Genomic DNA, 24,311 nt, shown 5'->3' with positions numbered 1-24,311 from the left:
GATGCTGGGCTCCTCAGTGAAGACAGGTGAAATGAGGAAGGAGACTTTGATCAACAGCTAACAACATCTACATGCTTTATGTTCCTAAGGCCTCCATCAGAACATTCACAGAACCAAAACTTATGAAGTGATACCATAAGACAAAGCAACGGTTTAGTGAAGTCAATATCAAGCTATAAACCACCAGGTCCCAGTGACTTCAAGGGTCTTAAGTACTGCTGTATTTGGTATCGTCTGTGGTGAAAACCTGGGACACTCAAAGTATCAGAATACAACTGGAAAAAAAAGCTTAGGAAACGCTTTGAAGGAGAAGAAAACTTCTCACGCTTTTCTGAGTTGGGAGGCATAAAAGACAACAAACCAAACAAACATTAAAAAGATCGTCAGAAACACCTCAGATCAAACCAGGACACAGACCTACCCTAACCTGAGTAACAGTAATCAATTGTTAACAAACTAAAGACTATAACTGGTTTATACTCACACACACATACGCACACTTACCAATAATCTGTCACACATCCAGAGTAAGGTATTACCTCTAAGGCTAATTCAAGGCGAGTTGCTATTCAACACTCACATTTTGCTTGATAAGACCATGGCTGGTACTTTTACAATTTAAAAGTACATACTGTATGCAAGGAATATTCAATTAAGAGATTTAGGAGTATGCCAAAACACAAAATGAGTGTTTACAACAGAGACAGAACATAAAACCGATTATAAAAGGTGTTGAGAGTAATGATTGACTTTCTGGGCTCCTAAACCATAACTGTTTAAAGTGATAAGATAAGAAATACGTTAAAGGTCACACCCCTTGCTGGGGAACTCCTGTGGGGACCGCCTGTTCACTGAGCCCTGAGGGTGATAGGCCTAATCTGTACCTAACCCTCCTACCTAACAGTAACCCTAACCCTTTTTTTCTGTATGCTTAAAATTTTATATTATTCGTATTTTTTTTAATAAACAATTGACATTAAGGAAAAAGTCTGCGCCTTTTATTGCAATATTTTATTGACATATATACACCATATGAGATGATATATACACATATATATATATATATATATATATATATATATATATATATATATATATATATATATATATATATATATATATATATATATATATATATATATATATATATATACACACATACACACACATACATACATATATATAGATCTAGATCTTTAGATATGTATATTTTATTGATTTGTATTTACAAGGTTTTTGTTGAGAAATGGCATCATTTGTAGTGATTGTGTATGTCTAGAGATTGATAGTATGTTTCCTAAGACCGATCAAATTCAGTCACTCTTTCTAAATGTAATGCAATCAGAGCAGTATGTTGTTACTTTTTTTCAGGTGTCCTTCTCCTTACGCTTTGGAGAAAACAATGCAGTGAGAGGCTGTCTTCTCCGCAAGCGTGCTTGTGGATTCATCTCTTCCTTTATATAACCTGGGAGAAAAAGACACCAATGAATTGAACAAATGAAGAATATAACTAGGAGGGTTAGATTGTAACATGACTATACATAGGAAGAGTTGGATAATTATCACATCAATTTACCTAGGAGGAGTTGGATTATAACATGACTATACCTAGAAAGAGTTGGATTATTATAACATCAATATACCTAGGAGGAGTTGGATTATAACATGACTATACATAGGAAGAGTTGGATTGTTATTATAAAATCAATATACCTAGGAGGAGTTGGATTATAACATGACTATACCTAGGAAGAGTTGGATTATTATAACATCAATATACCTAGGAGGAGTTGGATTATAACATGACTATACATTGGAAGAGTTGTATTATTATAACATCAATATACCACGGAGAAGCCTTTTGAATCTCTCTTCAGATCACGATAGGAAAAAAGTTGTGAGATCTTGACGCAAACATAGAGGTTTCCTCCGTCTAATGGATGGGAATGGTTATAAGAGAGATGTAGACGACTCTTGTCCAAACTACATATGGAGATGTGGCATGCTACAAATTGTATTACCGTTGCTGTAGTACTAAAATTGCTGTATTGCTGTAAATACTACACAACGAAATGTGATGTCTGCATTTAACTCGTAACTTGCAGAACTAGGAGCAGCCAAAGGTCAGCACCAGGCTCCAACTCCAGGTCAACTGTCGATTAACCTAGCATGGATGTCTTTTGATGCGGGAGGAGTCCGGCAGCAGTGAGCTCATACGTTACCAGACGTCAGACAAAACAAAGCAAGGGGATGTTTTATATGGAGATATATCTGAACTTGCCCATTGCCTTGCCGTACGATTCCAAGCCCTTGCAGTTATTATTGTACTTGATTTGTTAGGTTATCCAAAGCAATGTAAAGTCGTTCACCACATTATCTTTGTCTCTGCCTATCCTTGGATATTCTGTGAACCATGTTTGTTGTACAAATCTGAAACTTCTGCGTGTGCAAATGAACCGCGGTTCTCTCGTCAACTGCCCGTTGGATGTAAACAGGCTAGGATTGCTTTGAGAACGTTGCGCCTTTTATTCTAGATACAATTTTATTCAAAAAAGGGCCGCTTGTCTCATTAGTGTAAAACATATAAAACAGGCTGTGGTTCTACCTCGGTCTACGCAGGTCTGTGTGGACGGAAAGCCAACCTCCCAGAAGTTTTCCGGGGTAGACGGCGGGATATACAGGAAGCGGTGGCGTGAACAGGCAGACAGCTTCTTCTGTCTCTCCCCCTCTGGGAGATGGGCATAATACTGTCAAAGAGTCAGCTCAAGTTAAAAACACAATCCTGAATGCAGTTTTACCCTGCAACCTGGTATCACGCGATTTCGTGCTAATGCTCTGCACGCAGCGCACGCTATATTTATGGGTACGTCAAAACAAAAATCAGATTTCCGATTTTTGAAGCAGACCACCTCAAAATCTGAAACTAACCACGTCCCTTAAACCCAGTCTCACACCAGAATGTAGTATAACTACGTTGGTCCACAGCGGAAACACATTAAAATAACGGCTCTAAACATGTGGAACGCCTATGTTTTTTTTGTTGCTGGAGAAAAATGAGAAAAAAAAATCCAGGGTATCGTGCATTGGTTTAAATGTCGTTCTGTGTAGCATGGGAAAACTCAGAGAAACTCTCCCATTCTAAATGCATTGGTTTACATTTCGTGTAGCACGAAAAAAGTCGGACAATCACGCTCTGGGACACGTTTAATAGATATATACCGGGTTGTAGCCCAATACCCTTCAGAACCAATACCCTGCTACAAGAATAAGGCCTTTTGACTATATGACTGTATGTAACCCTGGTAAACAAGCAAACACTCACAATATCGCACTCCTTGCATGTGCTGCCCTTCAGCTTCTGCCTTTCGTCCTTCTTGCGAACTACCGCTATGTGAGCAAAAGTTGGGTTCCTGGACCATAGATGGGGAGAAAAGTGGGTTACAAAAAATACAGCATCTTCTGATTTGCATTTGTGGGTCGATTCTCAAAGCAGTTTTCCCTTACTAGGTTGAATAATGGTATTGTTCTTGTATACTGTGTGTGTGTGTGTGTGTGTGTGTGTGTGTGTGTGTGTGTGTGTGTGTGTGTGTGTGTGTGTGTGTGTGTGTGTGTGTGTGTGTGTGTGTGTGTGTGTGTGTGTGTGTGTGTGTGTATATAAACTTAGCACAAAAAGTAAGGAAATTTGTGTTTGGTTGATTATTTCTCTGTGGTAACAATGCTTTTTGGCAATAAATCTTATACCGTTGGAAAGCCTGTATAGTTCCCTTTCAAATGGTGCCCCATTTGTAAGGAACATGCACTTGTGGGATGAGCACCAGAGCTGGGTATGTGGGTTGTGCCCATGAAAAATTTGCCAAATCTTCTCTGCCAATGCCAAACAGCTTATTCTGCCATTGACACGTTTGGTGATGGTGGATTTGATGATTGAAGTTTGAAGAAACAAGACATATTGTTAATTAAACAATTTATTCATTTCACAAACAGGAGCCTCGGTAGCGTTTGGAAGAACCATACACAGCCACAACAGCCTGGCAACTCCTCCTCATGCTGGTCACCAGCCTGGTCACACACTGCTGTGGGATGGCATCCCATTCTTCAACCAGCATTTGTCGCAAGTCAGCCAACGTGGTTGTGTTGGTCACTCTGGCACGAACAGCACGCCCAAGCTGATCCCGCAAGTTTTCAATGGGGTTGAGGTCAGGACTGCTAGCAGGCCATTCCATCCTCTCCACTCCCACATTCTGGAGGTAGTCTCTGAAAAACCCTGCCCTGTGGGGGCCAGCGTTGTCATCTTGGAGGATAGAGTTCGGTCTCAGACTGTGGAGACATGGGATTGCCACTGGTTGCAGAATCTCATCTCTATAGCTCTCTGCATTGAGATTGCCTCAAATGATGACAAGCCTCGTTTTTCCAGTGAGGGAGATGCCACCCCACACCATCACACTGCCTCCACCAAAAGATGTTATTCTATCGGTGCAGCAATCAGCATAGCGTTCTCCGCGTCTTCTCCACACTTTGACCCTACGATCCAACTGCCGTAGGCAGAATCTGGACTCATCACTGAACATAACGTTCCTCCACATGTTCAGGTTCCAGTGCATGTGTTGCCGACACCAGTGCGAAAGGGCCTGACGGTGAAGGGCAGTCATGGCAGCACTCCTGGCAGCCCTATGAGACCGGAGATTGGCTGAGTGTAGTCTGTTCCGGATTGTCCAGGCAGAGAGCCGTTGGCCATATCGTCCTGCAAACCTTGACTGCAAATCTGTAGGAGACAGCCTACGGCACCTCAGTGCTGACAGGGTGATGATACGGTCTTCTTGGGGTGTCGTCTTCTTGGGATGCCAACTTCGCGGCCTGTCTTTGACATCCCCCGTTATATGGAACTTGGCCTTCAATTTGGAGAGGGTACTAGGGCTCACTCCAAATAATGCCCAACTTGGTTTTGCAGAACACCAGCTTGGAGTTGCCCAATCAGGTGCCAATCAGACACTTGCCAAAAAGCATTGTTACCACAGAGAAATAATCTACCAAACACAAATTCCCTTACTTTTTGCGCTAAGTTTATATATAGTTACAGTGTATGTGTGCAAACCTGTGTGAAATGTAACTACAAATTGTCTCTCCTAATCTCCTTGTAAAATTCATGATTGGTAAAAAATGAAGGTATTATTACCGTTCTTTTTGATCTTCATTATCAATTCCTTGAAGGCGCCCTTTCATTTTGAAAAGGTAAGAGCGAAGATAAGACACACGAGTTGAGATGATTACTTGAAAACTCACGATCAGTATGAACTAACGTGGTTTACACGGTAAAACGATGTAAACCATTGTTCCTCTTCTCCCCACATATACTTTAATACAGTAATACAGTTCAGGCCAATCTTAAAATGAAGAACGTCAGTCCTTGCTCAAATTACAACAAGGCATTGGCAGAAGAAGCTTTGATAGATTGAATGAACACATTCTGCTGAATTGTTTGCCAACTGGTTGAACAACTCTTTGAATAATGACCATATTAGTCTTTTGGTGTGTTCCTTTATGGAGCGATAGGCTCACCATTTTCCTCCTCTGCTTCCTCATGACCTGGCTGGCTGTGGTCAAAACTTCTGCTGTTATCAGAGTTGTATTCTCCAAAGGCGGTGACGTCAAACATTTTGTCAATACTGTTGTTAGCCTTCTGGAATCGTCCTGATTAATGACAGAAACAAGGATAAGATGGGATGTACCTGTTAGCAGGCACATACACTCAAGTAGCCCAGAGCTGGTTAGTTAAAGATATGCTTTTTTGCGCTATGGTATGGATTTTGCGCTACGGTATGGATTTTGACTATACAGTGAGACCGGTGTGTCCGGTAGACAGTGGTGTATGTAACCCGTTACAAAGTAAGTAACGAGTAAATAAAGTTACTTTTTCATGTAAAAAGTAAAGTTATGCGTAACAACTGAACATATGGTAACGAAACGTAATTCCTTTTTCAATTCGGCGCAACTTTACTTTTCCCAGGGACAGATTTGACAGCGATACTGCCTTCTCAGGCAGTATGCTTTTGCGCAAGCACGCAGCAAGAGCGCCTGCGTGCTTACGCAATAGTCCCTTCACAAGCTCTCATTCCACACCGTATGAAACAGACGCTGGTAGCATGAAGCTGTCTCTGCATCTCAGACATCGCTTCCGCAGGCATTTTCCAAAGCCATTTCTTACGACAGAAAAAGCCAGCGTGGGAACGAGATAACAAACGCTGTCACTGTTTACCTGTGTAAGGACCTTTCAAAATGTCGGTAGAAAGGGCTTTAAAGAGATGTTCAAAACACTCGATCCAAGGGTACGCGTTACCTGCCTGCACACACTTCATCCAAATTGAGATGCCAAAACTATACGGCAAGGTCCGCGAGCAAGTGGAGAAAGAAATCCATATAATTAAACATTTGTGTTTTTCAGAGATGGAAGTAACTTGAGACAAGATTTTGCATTTTTTTTCTATGCAGTTTTGCTGCCTAACCAGTATTTTACCCCTTCAGAAGCATTTATATCGAAATTAGAAGATAAAATTAACATACCGTGATATAATACCGTTATCTTCTATGCCTCAAATCATACCGTGATGTACATTTTAGTCCATACCGTACAGCCCTCATATATATATATTGCGGTTTTATAATGATAACAGCAATTAATCGGATACAATAGGATACTATACATAAAATAATAATAGTTGTATCCTTGCAGTTTTTACTACTGCAGATTCTGTAATTTATAAAGATATCATTATTAATATATAAAAATCAAAATGAATTGCTGTTGTCATTATAAAACAGCAATTAAATGCCACTCTAACACATTTAAAAATCTTGCTCAAGCAATGTTTGTTTAAAGACATGCTGGTTAGGCTAAGGTACTTCATACTCAAACGTGTTATTATGCTTACAAAAGGGTTATTTAAGCAATACACCACCATTTGGAAGTGAAGTCCATTAGTTTTGAGCAATATATAAACATACCCTTTGGTCCAAAGATTTAGCAATGCAAACTCCATCATAGGCCTATGTGGCATTACTTTCCATAAATGGAGCATTTATTAGTCGACTCTAGATGAGTCCTTGCCAAGACGTTGCCCCAAAATTCCTCCCTATTCATTGGAGGCAGTCTAGATTACCGTTTAACCCAGAATGGCCCACTACTCTTCCTATCTGCACTGTGGATTCAATCAATCATAGTGCGTAGCGCGTGCGTACGTGCATGATTACACACACTGTAACGCAAGCTTTGCTGCCTGCTGCCCGCTGCCGCGAGGCACCACCACCACGAAGCACCACCGCCCGGCAGCAGGCAGCGTGCGGTTCAGTCTACTTCAGATTGATGTGGAAGTCGAAGAACCAGAGACGTCGGAGAACCCGACGCAGTCGTTTGTGATTCATAATATCGTCTGGAGGCGCACACAGCTTTTGGCCGTGATAATATGTATTATATGATATAGATATCTCTGTATAATATATTATTTAGATATAGAGCTCCAGGACTCCCGCCGGAGCACCTAGAGTGTTCTAGAATATTTACAGAACACGGCCAAAGGCTGTGTGCGCCTCGCCATTGCGATACATCCACTGTAAACAGAGCGCATGGTACCGTGGCCGCAAGCTGCTCAGGGCCACACCCCCACCCTCCTCCTTGACCCGCCTCTCTCCTCCTCATTTGCATCAAAGCTACAGACACTGAAACAACGCGTTTGGGGAAAGCTCAATGTGCGACTGGCTCGTAGTGTCTGTATTCTGCACCATGGCTGAATTTCGGAAACTTCTTCAAATACTGTGTTAGGGGCCCACTAATATCTATATTAAAGCATCCATAAAGTAGCATGCCATGGGACCTTTAAATTGAAGCAAACGACAATGAAATGCAACAACGTTATGGAATGTTATTAATTTACCTGATGGAAGGGCTTCTTCTTCGTCATCATCAGAGTCTTCGTCGTTGTCTTGGTTACAGTGTCCTTGACGTTGGAGAAGGCTGTGACTTACGAAAGTCTCGTCTTGGTTAGCAGATTCATTCTCACTTCCTTGCTCTTCCTATTGGTGTGCATAGAAATTGTATATAATATGAGATTATAAACGCAACTTGTTCCATGTACCAATGCCTAAAATGGTCCCACCTACCTCAGAATAATATTTCTGTACTAGGGGTTTCAAATCAACAATTGGACATGACAAACTGTAGAGTGACGGACTCAAATACAAATGTATTGTCTATTACGGTCTTGCCTCTGTCTCATTGTCGAAAATGCATGCCTACCCCTGCACAGTACAATACATTTAGTTTGGAAAAAATAAAGGCCAATCCACTTAAAACATTATGGCAGTATATTGCCATATATTGAGTGTACCTTTACAACTGCCACGGATTGTGTACAATACATGGAGAGAGCCAACGCAGGGTCCATGCTCCACAAAGGCTCCACTGTGGACTTTCTTTCAGCTAGGAAAACACCAGAAAATCCAATATTAACATCACCATTAGACAACAAGAAAAGGCATTTCCTGCAGAAAATAAAGAGAGCACTGTAGAGTAAAATGGTCTTAAATAAAGCTTTATTTTTAAAGAAAGGCGAGAGTCTCCATTGGGACCAGAGGCGGAATCCGTCGGGACGATCGGGAGATTTACCGGTCGGCCGGCCGGCCGGCGAAGTCAGGTGGACGGCCCACAATTATTGTGAGCGGCCGCGAGACGTCTGCAAGCCGGCCCGAGACGTCTGCAAGCCGGCCCTGAGCATAGACCTCTGAAGAATAAGTCCCGCCTCCGAGGCTCTGGTTGGTTCCATGTTTAAACGTCTATTGAAAATAACATGGGGGTTTTGAATGATCGTACGTGACAAACTCTGTAGGTGGTGAAGAAGTAAAAACTGCTCAGGTTTCGAACTACACACTTTTTCCATCCTTGCATCCTTGCTTCCAATCATGTTAGGTTGTGAATGGTTGCGAGCAACTCCCGCCTCCCTAACAAGTATGACGTATGAAGTCTGCGCAGATCAGAACTAGCTCCCGGTTAGCATTAATAATAGTTAACTACTTTAACGGCCCCGACAATCCAAAACCCAAGTGGAATCTAGATGGAAAAAGTGTCCATGAAAATCCCAGAGATATACTATATAATATAAGCAAACCTCCATCCAATATTTATACCACTTCCTTACTCTCTATATCTCATTCATGTTTTTTTCTTTTTTTAACTAATTCTTCATTATTCAGGCGTTACAGAACTTTCATGGTCATAAATAAAAAATACGAACTGCAGTTTCATTTCTTTCTTTGTTCTTGAATTTACGTAGAATGGAGCAAAGACTCCTGGTATTAGGAAATGCGTTTATCCAATAAACAGATTGTAGGTCAAGTCTATTTTCGGAAATGTAGGGGAATAAATGAGTGGCTCCACGTCTAATGGCAGGACCCAAGATATGTCAGACAGAGAAAGTGCGCAAGTTTGAGACAGTGGAAGGATTTACGTGGTTGCTAGTTTGTGGTGGCACTTATGGAAGGCCAGAAGAGAAAGGTGAAACGAGGGGCTGAAAAGCCCAGAATAAAGAAGAAGTGGATGCTGAAGGAGGATGCATCCAAATGCTCAAAAATAAGGGATTTATTCCGAAGTCAGGCATCAACGAGTCGTGCAGGTGAAATGACAGTTTAATGACAGTTAGCCAGAGCTCAATCATTGACGTTATTGTTAGGCGGGAGCTAGCACAAGCTAGTCAAATGTCTATGTGGTGGAATATTTCAGACGAATGAATAACTTTAAATAGTCATTGACTGACCACATTTTGTTTGTCAGTGGCTACTTGTAAGTGTTCGGTTTTCTTTATAGCCTTGCTGCTACTGCTAGAAAGTCAAGCTAAGTAGGCTAATTAATTTGACTAAGAGCTGCTGCTAGCCTTCACTAGCAGGAGTTAAGTAATGTTAGCCGATGTAAGCGAGCAGGGTTTATGAGATATATATATATATATATATATATATATATATATATATATATATATATAATAGTAGTTGTACCATTTTATTTTGATGTTATATTTCAGCATCTGTTTATTAATAGAAAACTCATAAAAGCTTTAAACCTACACATTGTCAATATTGTGCATTTGCGTAGTACCATTTAGTGGTCAGATTTCATATTTCGTAAAGTCCTACCCAAATGCGTAGACTTGGTGGAGGGCCGGTCAGAATTTTCCTGGTGGCTTTTAGTGCCCAACTTCGCCCCTGATTGGGACCCATTGTAATGTAGACAAAGGTTGTCACACCAGGCGTGTAGTCACATGAGGGCCAAGGTGGGCCAGTGCCACTATGATTGACAGCTGGCCAACCCTATCAGAAATGCCTGGAATTAACTTGAAATTGAAGGAACGAAACATAGCCCATAATAAGGTTGTACAAAATTGTGTGTCAGATCAATTTTGTTTCAAGTAAAGTATCATGATGTCAAAAAGATTTACAGAAATTATCTTTTCATTAATTTTTTATATTCTGAGCTTAATTTTGATTTGGTAAAGCTATGTAGGCGACTGCAGCGTGCGTCCGTTAGCTGTGTCCACAATTGCTGAAAGATCGCTGGTGATGGGCATCTCTCTCGCTCCCTCTCCCAGCCTCCCCTCTCTTCCTCCAAATTCAGTGGCCATCAGGATGGATTTAGCTCAGAGTTCAACATTCTCTCACTCACATATGCACTCACGCACTCACGCAAGCACCGGATTGAATATCCGTGAAATGTTTGTCGAACTCAATAGCCTTTTTGGTCAGAAGTTCTTGTATTATGTTTTGTTATTTTAAGTAGTAACTTCTTCAGAATCAATGTTTTAGGTTCAGGCTGGACAAACCAGGGTTTATTTTTGTTACATGTACACGCAATAGCCTACAACCTTAGCCTGGCGTAGATGTGTTTTTGTTCATATTTAGACCAGGCTACTTTATATGGTTCTCTTCTCCGTGGTCTTGACTAGCTATGTGACAAGTCAATATGTTCAGTGTTGAAATCACATGCATGCATGTTATGCCTTAAATTCCCCCCGGGGATGAATGAAGTAGAATGTATTTATCAATGTAGCCTATTATTGTTTGCCATTAATCGTCTGATCTGTGATGAAATCATGTGTTTTGTTGAAAATTTCGGGACAATTGCTGTACTGCCTATATCGATATCAAAAAATAATTGAATGTAACATATAGTGGCCCATCCTACCTCGCAAAAGTCCAACCTGTTGAAAAATCCTGGCTGCGCCAGTGTGTCACACATAAATACTTGCTGATCAACAAGTAGATTTCCAGGTACGCCAGTTAGAGCTCACCATGGTCTAGGTAAGGTACACCAGTTAGAGCTCACCATGGTCTAGGTAAGGTACTTCAGTTAGAGCTCACCATGGTCTAGGTAAGGTACTTCAGTTAGAGCTCACCATGGTCTAGGTAAGGTACACCAGTTAGAGCTCACCATGGTCTAGGTAAGGTACTTCAGTTAGAGCTCACCATGGTCTAGGTAAGGTACTTCAGTTAGAGCTCACCATGTACTAGGTAAGGTACTTCAGTTAGAGCTCACCATGGTCTAGGTAAGGTACTTCAGTTAGAGCTCACCATGGTCTAGGTAAGGTACTTCAGTTAGAGCTCACCATGGTCTAGGTAAGGTACTTCAGTTAGAGCTCACCATGGTCTAGGTAAGGTACTTCAGTTAGAGCTCACCAGGGTCTGAGGAAGGTACTAGAGCTCACCATGGTCTGGGGAAGGTAATCCGGTGGTCACATTTTGATCTGGATCTCTGTTGGCCTCTTGAAAAGCCCTGCTGGAGGGGTTTTTGGCAGGTCTCACCAAGACTCTTTTGGACTTTTCATTTGGAGAGCCATCATACGGCCCCACCTATTGTATTACAACCAAAGCATGTAATGCATTCATAACAAATATGATGAAATAGAATATCACGTCATCTACACACTTGAGGTTAAGAAACAAAGCAAGTACAAACATGTTTTTCAGCAGACATGAGTGAGTTGGTAGTAGTGGCTATTAGTTATTGTTTACCATTGTAACATTTGCCACACGGCAAGTGTTTCATCAATAACTAGCCACTACTTCAGGACACTGTAATCAACCACTTGGCTTATGCAAAAATATGAACCTATTATTCCACACATTTTCTCCCCCTTGACAATGTAGAATATTCTGTGGAAAAATCTCAACCCCTTTCCTTATTTTTAAATGCAATGGCAAAAGCTATGTTAAACATGCAAACCAATGTCTGTAAACCGACCGGACCTTGGTGGGTGGGTGGGGTGGCTGTGTGATATGTGGCCGGCCTGGAGAGGCGGCCTGAGGAGGGGTTAATGGGGCATCTTCCTCCGCCTCCTCATGGTAGGAATCCACTTTCTTGCGCTTGGGTCTGGAAACGAGGCGATCCCCTGAAGGCCTGTTGCTGGTGGAGAGGAGGGATGGCGATTCTCCCAAGGTGGATTTTGGGAAGTAGACAGAAGTGGACAACATCGGCGTAGAGACACTGTGTGGCCTGCAGGCAGAACAGTTTACAGGCATTGTCACACCAAAATTGTAGCGGGGGAGAAAATTGTACCGCCTACGTAATCCGCGTTCGAAAATTCCGAACATGCCGGGCAACTGATGATCGCATCGAATGTTGCCTGGCAATGGACGATCGCGTCGAACGATGACGTCTATTACCTAAATTAAATGAACACAAGCTAGCTAGACTACGATAGACTTTAAATACTCAGTTTACTAGCTAAAATCGATTAAACAATTAAATACAATACAAATATAAACTACGAAACACTTTAAACACTCAGTTTACTATCTAAATTTGATGAAACAATTAAATACAATACAAATATAAACTACGATACACTTTAAACACTCTGTTTACTAGCTTAATTCAATACAATACAAATATAAAGTAAAAACAAGTGTTATCTGTATTATGTAATTTCTTCTTGATAAGCACAATTGTTTTTTGAAACCTGCCTGGCAACGGACAATCTCGTCGAACGATGACATAATGTTTCAACGCGGATTAAGTAGGCGGTACAATTTTCACCCCCGGTACAATTTTGGTGTGACAGCATCACAAGCTTTGTTCCATACCAAGCTTATAATAGACATTTCTAACTCAGTCATAGACATACAGTAGATCTTCAGGAGATCTTAAAAGATTGCCAAAGTCAGAAGATACCCTGAACAGCAAGATACAGGAAATGGCAGTTTTACCTTGTGCCAAGCTTGCACTTTGAGGGAGGAATCAAGTTGATTTGGGGAATAGCGGCATCCTCTTCAGGCTTCAGATGATGGAAACAATTAGAAAATAAATTGTAAAAAGTTCATATTTCAAAAATAACATGAATTTTTGAAAGATTTAGTCGGTAAGTCATTTCTTTTGGGCTGTGCAAGACATGACATCATAGATCAGCCTACGACCAAAGCAATTGTGGATATTTGCATCATTACTCTGTAGCCCATCGGCCATGAGGGAAGATCCTGTGCGCAGGTTTCGGTTATCACGTCTTCAAGGTTGGGATCAAAGTCTCCTGAAAGCAGAGGAGAAGAGCTCTGTTTCTGTCCCCGTTTACAGAATCCTTTATTTCAAATGAATTTAATTCACAACAACGACACGTTAGAATGATTTGCAGGAAGGCTTACGTGTGGATTGACACGCGTCCATCTCACACGTTTCAGGTACGAGTACGAGTTCCTTCTTGTGGTTCCTTGAGGAAGCCTTCAGAAGGCCCTGAGCGAGTCCTGTGTCTGACAGGAATAAAAACAAACTTGGTGGACTACTTGTGCTTTACATATAGCACAGTGATGTGGGACATAGAGCGCTGGAGACTGACCATCTAACGGCATGCAGTGAGACTCGGGCAGGGGCGTCCCTGCAAAGCGCATTTTGGTGTCACAGTGCTTCTTTCTTCTCTTCAGCTTGTTGGCCATTGGCAGTGAGCTGGGCATGATGGGAGAGTCTGGGATCATGCCGTCCTCTGGGTCCGGCGACATGGACGGCTGGGGCTCCGAACTGGAAAAGATAGTGAGATGCCTGATTCAATAATCTACCAGTTGTAGATTAGTATGTCATATGAAACGATGGGATGCTTTAAAGCAGGAAAACGATTGGAAGGTTATGTACACCAAATAATACACAACTGTTACAGACCAAATCTCTATCTACAATCTCTACTTCTCTCTATTGAAACAAGATTGAGTAATTATTTACAAAATGATGCATTTGTCAGAGACAAATGAAATCAAGAAAAGTGCTGAATGAGGAACTTACATAGAAGCTTTCAGTTTCTCCAACTCTGTGATAAGCCTCAGGTTTTCATCCCGAAGACTATTCTTTTCACTTTCTGCGCAAAAACATACATTCAAATATCATCAGGTACCATCTGGAATCCAGTATTCACATGCTCATCCTATAGTGGCTAAATATCAATTTGCTTTATTGGCCACATTAAGTGTACATTATAATGCAGATATATAATATACATCATAATGGTTTCTTTACTGTGAAACAGACTAGAACAGGGCTAGCTCAACACTGCAAGCCAATGAGTGTAATTGGTGTGATCACACGGTAACCGCACACACACACACACACACACACACACACACACACACACACACACTGTGGCATCCCGCCGCCGGACCTCGGACCGGATGGGTCCGAGGTCACGCAGTAGACGGGGGTTTACCGTCGCCACCCTCCAGCCGGCGACAGAGAGCACCACGTCTCTCCCCCCAATCAGCGCAATCGGGGACACCTGGCCGGAGGAAGGGAAAGGACCAGGAGCCGGACTTAAAAGGGGCACCAGACCGGGCGAACGAGAGAGTGACACGGAGGGAGTAAGCACCAGACCGGGCGAACGGCGAGTGACACGGAGGGAGTAAGCACCAGGCCGGGCGAACGGCGAAGCGACACGGAGGGATTCCGCACCACGCCGGCGAACTAGAGGCTCCCGGAGACCCTAGCACGAGGATGCAGACTAATTATTCTCGTGAAATAAACGCCAACTGCGGCTTTAACCCCTGCTTTCCGTGTAATTCCTACTGGGTATCTGACACTTGGGGAGAGGGGCTGCCACATATGGTGGAGGATGCGGGCAACTCGACCGCGCTACGGGCCGGTTTTGTGAGGGAACCCCCTTCAGCCTGCATGCAGAACCCGGATGGGACCGCGGCGACGCCCGCCCAGCAGCAGCAGCGGGAGACCGCGGAGAGTCTGGCCCTGCTCTACGAGGCCGTACTACGGCTCACCCAACTAACCGCCGCGACCGCCGCCGCAACCGCCTCCGCGACCGCCGCCCCGACCGCCGCCCCGATGCAGCCGGAGACGACGCCGCCGGAGACGACGCGGCCCGAGACGAGGCCGCGGGAGATGGGGCCACGGGAGGCGGGGCCGCGAGACGAGCCACGCCGGCAGCAGACGCAGCCATGCATGCGAGCGACCTGCTGGGCACAGGGGAAAACAGGAAGCCCGACCATACCAGCGCGGGTAATGAACCAGGACACGCAGGCCCTCGTGGATACCGGCAGCGTGGTCACTCTCCTCCGCCCCGACTTGGCGGGCGGGAAGGAGGGCGCACCCATAGAGGTGGCCTGCATACACGGGGACACCCGGACGTTCGAGACCTGCCACGTCGTCATCCGGACCCCGCACGGGGTATTCACGACGCGGGCAGGGATCGTACCCCACCTACCGGTGCCGCTGCTAATCGGGAAGGACTGCCCGATCTTCCACCGGCTACAGGACCCGGCGCGTGAACTCCGGAGCCGGAGAGAACCACCCCGCAGAGGGGTGAGGGGAGCTCAACAGGCCTACGGGGCCACCAGGCCTCCGTCGTCCCCCGGAGGGCGAACAGAGGAGGCTGAGCCCGCGGCCTCACCGGAACCAGAGGCCGTGGCGCTGCTCGAGGCCGACTCGGAGCCAGAGCTCGAGGCCGATCCAGAGACCGACATCGACACCGAGCCCACGACAGGCCTCAATCCAGGCCGATGAGACGTCGGTCGAGACCCAGCCTGTGGTGGAGACGGAGCCCGAGGCGGAGGCTGAGCCCGCGGCCTCACCGGAACCAGGGGCCGTGGCGCTGCTCGAGGCCGACTTGGAGCCAGAGCTCGAGGCCGAGCCAGAGGCCGACGTCGACACCGAGCCGGAGGCAGAGGCAGAGACGGAAGCGGCAGAGACGTCAGTTGAAGCAAGGGACTCAGCTAAAGAAGCTGAGGACGATCACCTGTCCGTGTCAATCCCCAATGAAGCCGCCATCACGCTGGACGTGGATGGGGACGACCTCCTTGAGACAGGTAAACCTGTGAAACTTCCAGATCCCGACGAGAGCTCTGACGACCATCGGGTCCCCTCTGGACCCACGGGCCACGACGATGACGACGACGACCTGATGGAGGAGGTGACCAAGGACCCCGGCTCCAAGAAGGCGTCGACCGCCAAGCCGCTGCAGCGAATCATATTGGACCACGAGTGTGCCTATCAAGCCCAGAGCCGGGGGAGGGCGGAGGGAGGTCATCCTGGTCACCGACCACGCCCCCCTGAAGCGGATGGCCGGAGCCAGGGACACCAACGCACGAGTGACGCGGTGGTTCCGGGCCCTCCGAAACATCAGGTATTGTCTCCTAGGGAGGGAGGTCATCCTGGTCACCAACCACGCCCCCCTGAAGTGGATGGCCGGAGCCTATCAGGTGCAGCTACACCTATTCAACACATTGTGAATTTCAATTGTGTCTCAATACTCACTGAGGGAGGCGATAAGGTAAAGATTCTTTTGACGAAGGGTTTCGAATTCCGTCTGTTTGGTTGTGAAGTTCTGTTGTAGGTTAGCACAGCGGTCACACCCTTCTGCCCTGGGCCTGAAGACATAGAAAACACATCTTACCAGAGAAAAAAGAATATATATACATATATATACACACAATTTGTTTTTAATGTTGAAGCTTGTAATGAATAATTAAATGTAAAATGATGGAATTAATGTAGAATCAACACAAAGGAAGAATTGAAAGAGCAAGATAACCCCACACCAGGTTTTTTGTTTTGAATTCAGTAATTTGTCTTATATGACCTTCAACAAAGTAATCTATACCATTTTATCACCTTTACTGAATATGACCCCACTTAAAGGAGAAATCTGGTGTAAAATGGATCGGGGATATGTTAAGTATGATAACGAGTTGGAATTTTCGCTTGGGAGCAAAAATGCACGTATAGACGCATTCGTAAGTTGGTTGTATTTAGCCGATTCTACCAAAACGCTATAACCTTGGAACGATGGGGGCATGTGTTATGGTAAAAACTAAATCGTCATTTTAAACCACTTAAAAGGCTAGAAGTAGCCCAACACTTCTTTGGTAGTATAATAAGGGTCTAAAAATATAAAACGAGGCATTGATAACTTTGTAAGTGTACAGATTGTTTATTAAAAAGGACATTTTGTACACACAATACCATCAGTAGTTCACCCGTTGACGCCATCTTATTTTTAAGACTTGATTAAAAAGAAGACTCGAAGTAGATTGACGAACACAGAGATTGTGTTAAGACCCTTATTATACTACCAAAGAAGTGTCGGGCTACTTCTAGCCTTTCAAGTGGTTTAAAATAACGACTTAGTTTTTACCATAACAAATGCCCCCATCGTTCCAAGTTTATAGCGTTTTGGTAGAATCGGCTAAATACAGCCAACTTACGAATGCGTTTATACGCGCTTTTTTGCTCCAAAACAAACATTCCAACTCGTTATCATACTAAACATATCCCAGATCCATTTAACACCGGATTTCTCCTTTAAGGGAATTAAGGGTAAAATCGTATATATCAGTTGTTCCCAAAAGCACAGAACGCTGAACGTTCCAATCTGCTGTGCACACAGGTGGCTTTCTTTAGTGACCAGGGGCAGCGGCGGCATGTTGTGTGTGGGCATGTTGAGCTCTGTCTGGACGGTGTGTGTGTGGGCATGTTGAGCTCTGTCTGGACGGTGTGTGTGTGGTTTTGTGGAGCTCTGTCTGGGTGGTGTGTGTGGAGCTCTGTCTGGCGGTGTGTGTGGAGCTCTGTCTGGGTGGTGTGTGTGGAGCTCTGTCTGGCGGTGTGTGTGGAGCTCTGTCTGGGTGGTGTGTGTGGAGCTCTGACTGGGCGGTGTGTGTGTGGAGCTCTGTCTGGGCGGTGTGTGTGGAGCTCTGTCTGGGCGGTGTGTGTGGAGCTCTGTCTGGGCGGTGTGTGTGGAGCTCTGTCTGGGCGGTGTGTGTGGAGCTCTGTCTGGGCGGTGTGTGTGGAGCTCTGTCTGGGCGGTGTGTTTGGAGCTCTGTCTGGGCGGTGTGTTTGGAGCTCTGTCTGGGCGGTGTGTGTGGAGCTCTGTCTGGGCGGTGTGTGTGGAGCTATGTCTGGGCGGTGTGTGTGGACGTGTGGAGCTCTGTCTGGGCAGCGGTTGACTGCGGCATCTGAGAGAAAGTTGAGAGTTTTGGAATAGAAATACACCACGTGAGAGGATGGTAAAGCTCTGATCAGCGATGTATACATATGCATATATACATAATATATACACATATACATACATTTACACAAACTGTCCTGGCACGGTCCTTCTATTCTCTGTTCCTGTGTATGGTATTGATGTAATCCAGGTGAAACATAGGGGAAAAAAAGAGTAAGGTGAGCTACAGGCTTAAGGACCTTCCCTTACCTTTCCTCACGGTGGCTGACTGTATCCAGCAGGGCTTTGTTCTGCTCCTTCAGCTGCTGGTTGCGACTGTAAAACTCCTCCAGTCTCTGTGCGTCTCTATGATAACCAAACAGATCAATGATACAAATGTAACCCCCATGATTAAATGATATCGGCATAAACAATGAGGACGATATGAGGGGATAAAGTGATGCGTAAGCATGGGCAAACAGAAAGCACAAAGCACTCACAAACAACGGTCCCTCTTCAGCTTGCCCACTTTGGCCTCCAATCCTGAAATGAACCAGGGAGAATAAATTTACTTTCATTTTTATATATATATATATATATATACACATAGACACATACATAGACTTTGGCGACTTCTGGCTCCGGCACAGGGCCCCTGGCATCCAAGGGGGGAGTTGGTAGCCGGGGTATACCGCCCCTTTCCACATGATGGCGTCAGTGAGCACATGGGTGCTGGCATCAATCAGAACGATGCAAAGCACCTGAGCCGCAGGCGGAGAAGCAAGGCTTAAATAGTCGGCTTCAAGACTCTCTCAAGGCTTTCGTGTGGAGAGAACGATCCTCGAGTGGGGGAGACCGGCTCTCTTGGTTCATATGTGGAGATTCAAGATGATTATTGTCATATGCACAACAATTACAGAAGCAGTCGCTGGCAATGAAGTTCTTGAGTCTCAGGCCCCTTCAACAGTGCAATATAAACAGTGCCGTCTTTGTGATGCCGTTTGTGTGCTGAGTCCAGGTCAGGCCCTCGCTGATGTAGACCCCGAGGAACTTGAAGCTGATGACTCTCTCTGCTGTCGTCCTGTTGATGGTGATGGGGGCATGTCCTACTCCCTGTCACTTCCTGTAGGCCACACTCAGCTCCTTGGTTTTGCTGAGGTTGAGATGGAGGTTGTTGTCCTGGCACCAAGATGTCAGGGTACCTCCTCTCTGTATGCCGTCTCGTCGCCGTCGGTGATCAGGCCGATGACGGTTGTGTCGTCAGCAAACTTGATGATGGTATTGGAGCTGTGTGCGGCCACGCAGGGGTGAACAGGGAGTAGAGGAGAGGGCTGAGCATACAGCCCTGGGGTGTGCCGGTGTTGAGAGCCAGGTGGATGATGTGGCGTTTCCTATCCGCACTGCCTGGGGTCTGCCTGTCAGGAGGCTCAGGATCCAGTCACAGAGGGCTGTGTTGAGCCCGAGGTCCCCGAGCTTCACAGCGAGCTGAACAGCATTCTCACATACGTATTCCTCTGCTCCAAATGGCAGAGGACAGTGTGGAGGGGGAGGGCGATAGCGTCGTCTGTTGACCGGTACTCGAGGCGGAGAGACAGAGGAATACCCAGAGGGATGTGGTTCCGCCCAGAGCGACGTGTTTCCGCCCAGAGGAACACGACCGGATATATCTCGAATGCTCACGGAGCCTAGATTATTTTTTATAGATATATATTTTTAATAAACGTGCCTTCACGGCTTTAACAGACTGAATTGTGTGTTGATTGGGTGGAGGCAGGCAGGCATTCTCAGAGCCTGGTTGCTACAATACACACACATATATATATATATATATATATATATATATATATAGAGAGATGGGACAAAGGCACTGTTTGGCAAGTCCCAAGTAAGTCCCAAGTCTTAGCAGTCAAGTCAAGACAGGGAAAGGCAAGTCGAGTCCAAGTCAGAGTCACACGAAAGCCAAGTCGAGTCCAAGCCCAAGTCACAAACTTTTTCAACTTCTGAATTTTTACTTAATGTCATTATTAGCCTGTTGATCATAATTTTAACTTATCACTCTAATGTACAGTGTCATTTCTTATCAATACAGTTATAATATGTTCATTGTTTCTGTCTTCAAATGTGTTATGATATGCGCATGAGCCGAAATCCTATGTCGTCTCAGAGGAGAAGTGAGAGTGGACGGTGGGTTTGAATTGTATTAGTAGGCTACGGAAGGCCCCACTGTGACCCTAAAGTTGGTGAAGCTACGCCTTGACTAGTGTGGCATATGAGCTATGTATGGATGTCTGAAAGGACTGCTTGAGTGGATGTCAGTTACAGTATGCCACAATTTTCCTTAAGGACATTTTCATTACCATCCGCCTGTGTCTTCAGTAGTAGAAGCTGAAGTAGTAGTAGCTGTGTAGTAGTAGTAGTAGTAGCTGAAGTAGTAGTAGCTGAAGTAGTAGTAATAGTAGTAGCAGTAGCTGAAGTAGTAGTAGCTGAAGTAGTAGCTGAAGTAGTAGTAGCTGAAGTAGTAGTAGTTAAAGCTGAATTTGTAGTACTAATGGTAGTAGTAGTAATGGTAGTTATGGTATTCTCTTTAAGAGAATAGCGTAGCTGGTGCGCGATTAAAAGTAGCCCAATAGGGTGGGAAAAAACGCCCAATCTGGCAACACTGCTGAACGTCCTCACGCTCCAGCGTCAACGTAAACAAAGCCGATATGAAACTTAAACTGTGATTCTGAAGAAACCATAAATGATATCGAATTTCCGTTTCGATATTATTGAAGATACAAGTGTAGATTTGTCTTCACACGCTGTTTTTTTTTTTCATCTTCACGGAAGTGAATGCGTCTTGGGCGGGGGTGGACTGGGACAAAAATCTGGCCCAGGACTTTGGGATGGAGCGGCCTTTCTTGAGACCGCGAGAATAGCGTGTGTAGAATTTCGCCACTGAGTAAAAAAATAGAAACTAGCCCTCAACCGTGGATTTTTTGCATTGCAAATACATGTAAATGTTGGAATGTGTGTGTGGCTAGAATTGTGTGAGTATCACACAATCTGCACTATCCCAGATAGTGCAGATGGCTTTGCATAGGCAAAACGCACTGAGCAGAACAGAGAGTTGTCTTTGTTACAACATGTGAGCCACTTCCTGTTTATACCGTCATTGGTTTCATAGATACACATACCTTTCCTGGGGGGTTGTTGAGGGCGGAAGAAAATACAAATCAATACAATGAAATCCCTCATCTCTGTGTACAGCTAGCTCAGCTTCCCCTTTGCTGGACCCTGAAACTGCCTGTGTTAACGGTAGAGCTACATTTGCAGGAAAATGACAAGTAACAAATAATTCTAATTTAGCAGGCCACTACATTAAAGGGAATAGTGGATATTCTCTTAATTTATGTTTTTTTTTATCATTTAAAATGCGCTGTTGGCTAATATCCAGCAGGCCAGCCCAAGTCACTTTCATATTTTTTTATTTTCTTTAAAAAAGAATAATAATAAAAAAAGAACAAATGAAGGCCGGCCGGCTCGGCCTGAAGTCGTCCGGCCGCTCGGGAGACCCCCCAAACCTCCCGATGGCCAGTCCGCTCCTGGTCTTTGGTGTCTAGACTAGCCCTCCAGGCGGGAAATATGTTAGATATCGAAAACAATAAATGTTTTTGACTTTTTGTTTTTTTTGTCGAGTCATTACAAGTCAAAGAGGCAAAGTCTGAGTCAAGTCTCAAGTCAATAGCAGTCATGTCTAAGTCGAGTCGCAAGTCATGCGTCATTTGGTCAAGTCGAGTCTGAAGTCATCAATATCATGACTCGAGTCTGGCTCGAGTCCAAGTCATGTGACTCGAGTCCACATCTCTACATATATATATATAAATAAATAAATAAATAAATAAATAAATAAATAAATACACACACACACACACACACACACACACACACCATGGTTGGGTAACACGATGAGGTTGGGACCTCCCATTCAGTTCAAGCACCGTCCCCGGACCCCCCCGTTGGGGTTGTTGGGGACTAGGTAGAGGGCCCCCGTTGGGGTTGGTGGGGACTAGGTAGAGGGCCCCCGTTGGGGTTGGTGGGGACTAGGTAGAGGGCCCCCGTTGGGGTTGGTGGGGACTAGGTAGAGGGCCCCCGTTGGGGTTGGTGGGGACTAGGTAGAGGGCCCCCGTTGGGGTTGGTGGGGACTAGGTAGAGGGCCCCCGTTGGGGTTGGTGGGGACTAGGTAGAGGGCCCCCGTTGGGGTTGGTGAGGACTAGGTAGAGGGCCCCCGTTGGGGTTGGTGGGGACTAGGTAGAGGGCCCCCGTTGGGGTTGGTGGGGACTAGGTAGAGGGCCCCCGTTGGGGTTGGTGGGGACTAGGTAGCGCCCCCCTCGTTGCTTGCAGGGCTCTTCAGCAGAGGGGGCTCGTATCTTGGGGGACGAGCCCCCTCTGGACCTTGCGTTTTCAACTAACCCGTGGTTCGGCAGTTGTTACACTCTTGCTACACTAGATGCCTACCCATAACTCAGATGCTATCCTTTTGCCCACCTTGAATTTCATTCTGGTGGCATTCTCTCAGGCGTGTGCACAGCTCCTCAAAGAGAACCGAGGGCGGGGCCGCTCCACTGCAGGCGGGAGAGGTCCCACTGGGCCCCGGGCTGCTGCTCATGGCCCCTCAGGGCCACCAACCAGCTGCTGGGCAGAGCTCACACTCAACAACTGCTTCAAATAGAAAGATAGATAGAGAATTGTCATTAATATCAGTCACCTAGAATGGAAAATACAGCCTTTCCATATGCAAATATATATCTGCCTATATATTATTATTTTCTGTATACTATATTTAGCTTTGTCAACTTTAAAATTTCACTTCTCTGAATTTCTATTCACCGATTTAACTATTTTCTCTCCCTAAACTAGAATCACTAGTAATCTTTAAGAATGTGTGTATCCCTGTCGACTGCTGTGCTTTGATTGTTTTGTCTTATCCTGTTTAGCAAAACTTATGCCGCGCGGAGATAGTGCAAATACTTATCCATCCATCTGTCTATACGGTTTTGATGATATTTATTTAGCATGTATTAATGAAGTTCGGTTTCAGATCAAAGTAAGAGCTTCAGTACGGGCTACAGCCGTCACTCTGGTCAAACACCACTAAGACAAGAGTCAACAGGTGTATGTTCATATGATACATCCACGGATTAAGACCAGAAGGCGTGGGATATAATAACAGCAAAGGATAGATAGCACGGTCGGCAGTAACACTTAATACAGTAAGGCATGGGATATAATAACAGCAATGGATAGATAGCAAGGCACTCATACCTAATACTTAGTACTTAGTATACTTACAGTATTCGCTGGCCAATAATATGTATTTCTAAATTGGTATTGAACAAACAAAGCTTGACCTCCTTGGCTCCCTTATTCCATCTTCGTGATAGCAAAGTAAGCTTATGAGCAACAAACGTACCTGTTGAACTGTGTTGTGATCAGCACGACGGAAGGGAGCGGAATCCAAATAACGCAAGCGGACCCGCGCCGAGCCGAACAGCATGCTGGGAGAATTTGTGTCGCGGCTTCCTATAGGCTAAGAAACCATCCAGCTGCATCAACGGAGCCGCGGCCTGTGTGGTGGCAACCATAGACAATCATAGACGGAGCATCGAACGCTACCGCCTACTGGCGCTGACGAGACGCGGGCCGCCATCTTAGAGTGGTGATCCGCCCCACTCAGTGTAATCCGTTTGGCTGGAGCAATGAACTGTCAGCGCATTTAATTAATCATACCTCACTGAAGAAATACCACTGATTTTCACGCCTTTTTTTTTCATACGTGTAGCTATGATAAAGGACACATGGTTTGGCGTGTTTTATTATTAATAGTTGGCTTAA

General features: G+C 45.0%; 1 protein-coding gene across 4 annotated transcripts; it reads right to left on the bottom strand.

The window, feature by feature from the left end:
- Positions 1-1,166: 1,166 nt before the first annotated feature.
- rbbp8 (retinoblastoma binding protein 8) lies at positions 1,167-23,938 on the bottom strand. 4 transcript variants are annotated; one of them, XM_079754997.1, is made up of 19 exons: positions 23,890-23,938; positions 22,965-23,135; positions 18,938-18,980; positions 18,708-18,803; positions 16,769-16,881; positions 14,297-14,369; positions 13,860-14,038; positions 13,669-13,773; positions 13,477-13,556; positions 13,240-13,307; positions 12,280-12,526; positions 11,739-11,883; positions 8,379-8,470; positions 7,926-8,064; positions 5,557-5,688; positions 5,174-5,213; positions 3,323-3,410; positions 2,606-2,747; positions 1,167-1,465 (listed from the first exon to the last, which is right to left on the bottom strand). In XM_079754997.1, exons 2-19 carry the CDS (start codon positions 23,083-23,085, stop codon positions 1,368-1,370), a joined length of 2,001 nt encoding a protein of 666 aa, XP_079611123.1. In that variant the 5' UTR covers positions 23,086-23,135; positions 23,890-23,938; the 3' UTR covers positions 1,167-1,367. The 4 variants fall into 4 exon arrangements, with proteins under 4 accessions (XP_079611123.1, XP_079611125.1, XP_079611122.1 ...); XM_079754999.1 differs by having other exon boundaries at positions 22,965-23,138; positions 23,890-23,906; XM_079754996.1 differs by having other exon boundaries at positions 23,769-23,898.
- Positions 23,939-24,311: the final 373 nt, after the last annotated feature.

The sequence above is a fragment of the Pollachius pollachius genome (genome assembly GCF_949987615.1).
Source record: "Pollachius pollachius genome assembly, chromosome: 17".
NCBI classification, from domain to species: domain Eukaryota; kingdom Metazoa; phylum Chordata; class Actinopteri; order Gadiformes; family Gadidae; genus Pollachius; species Pollachius pollachius.
This window is presented reverse-complemented; position numbering and strand designations above follow the sequence as displayed.

Bases quoted from the DNA above. Each gene is read 5' to 3' on its own strand.
- rbbp8 (XM_079754997.1), bottom strand. From the start codon at position 23,085: ATGAGCAGCAGCCCGGGGCCCAGTGGGACCTCTCCCGCCTGCAGTGGA. The intron at 18,804-18,937 runs GTGAGTGCTTTG...TGGTTATCATAG, and splicing joins CTGAAGAGGGACCGTTGTTT to AGACGCACAGAGACTGGAGG. The intron at 14,370-16,768 runs GTGAGTATTGAG...GTTTTTGCGCAG, and splicing joins TTACCTTATCGCCTCCCTCA to AAAGTGAAAAGAATAGTCTT.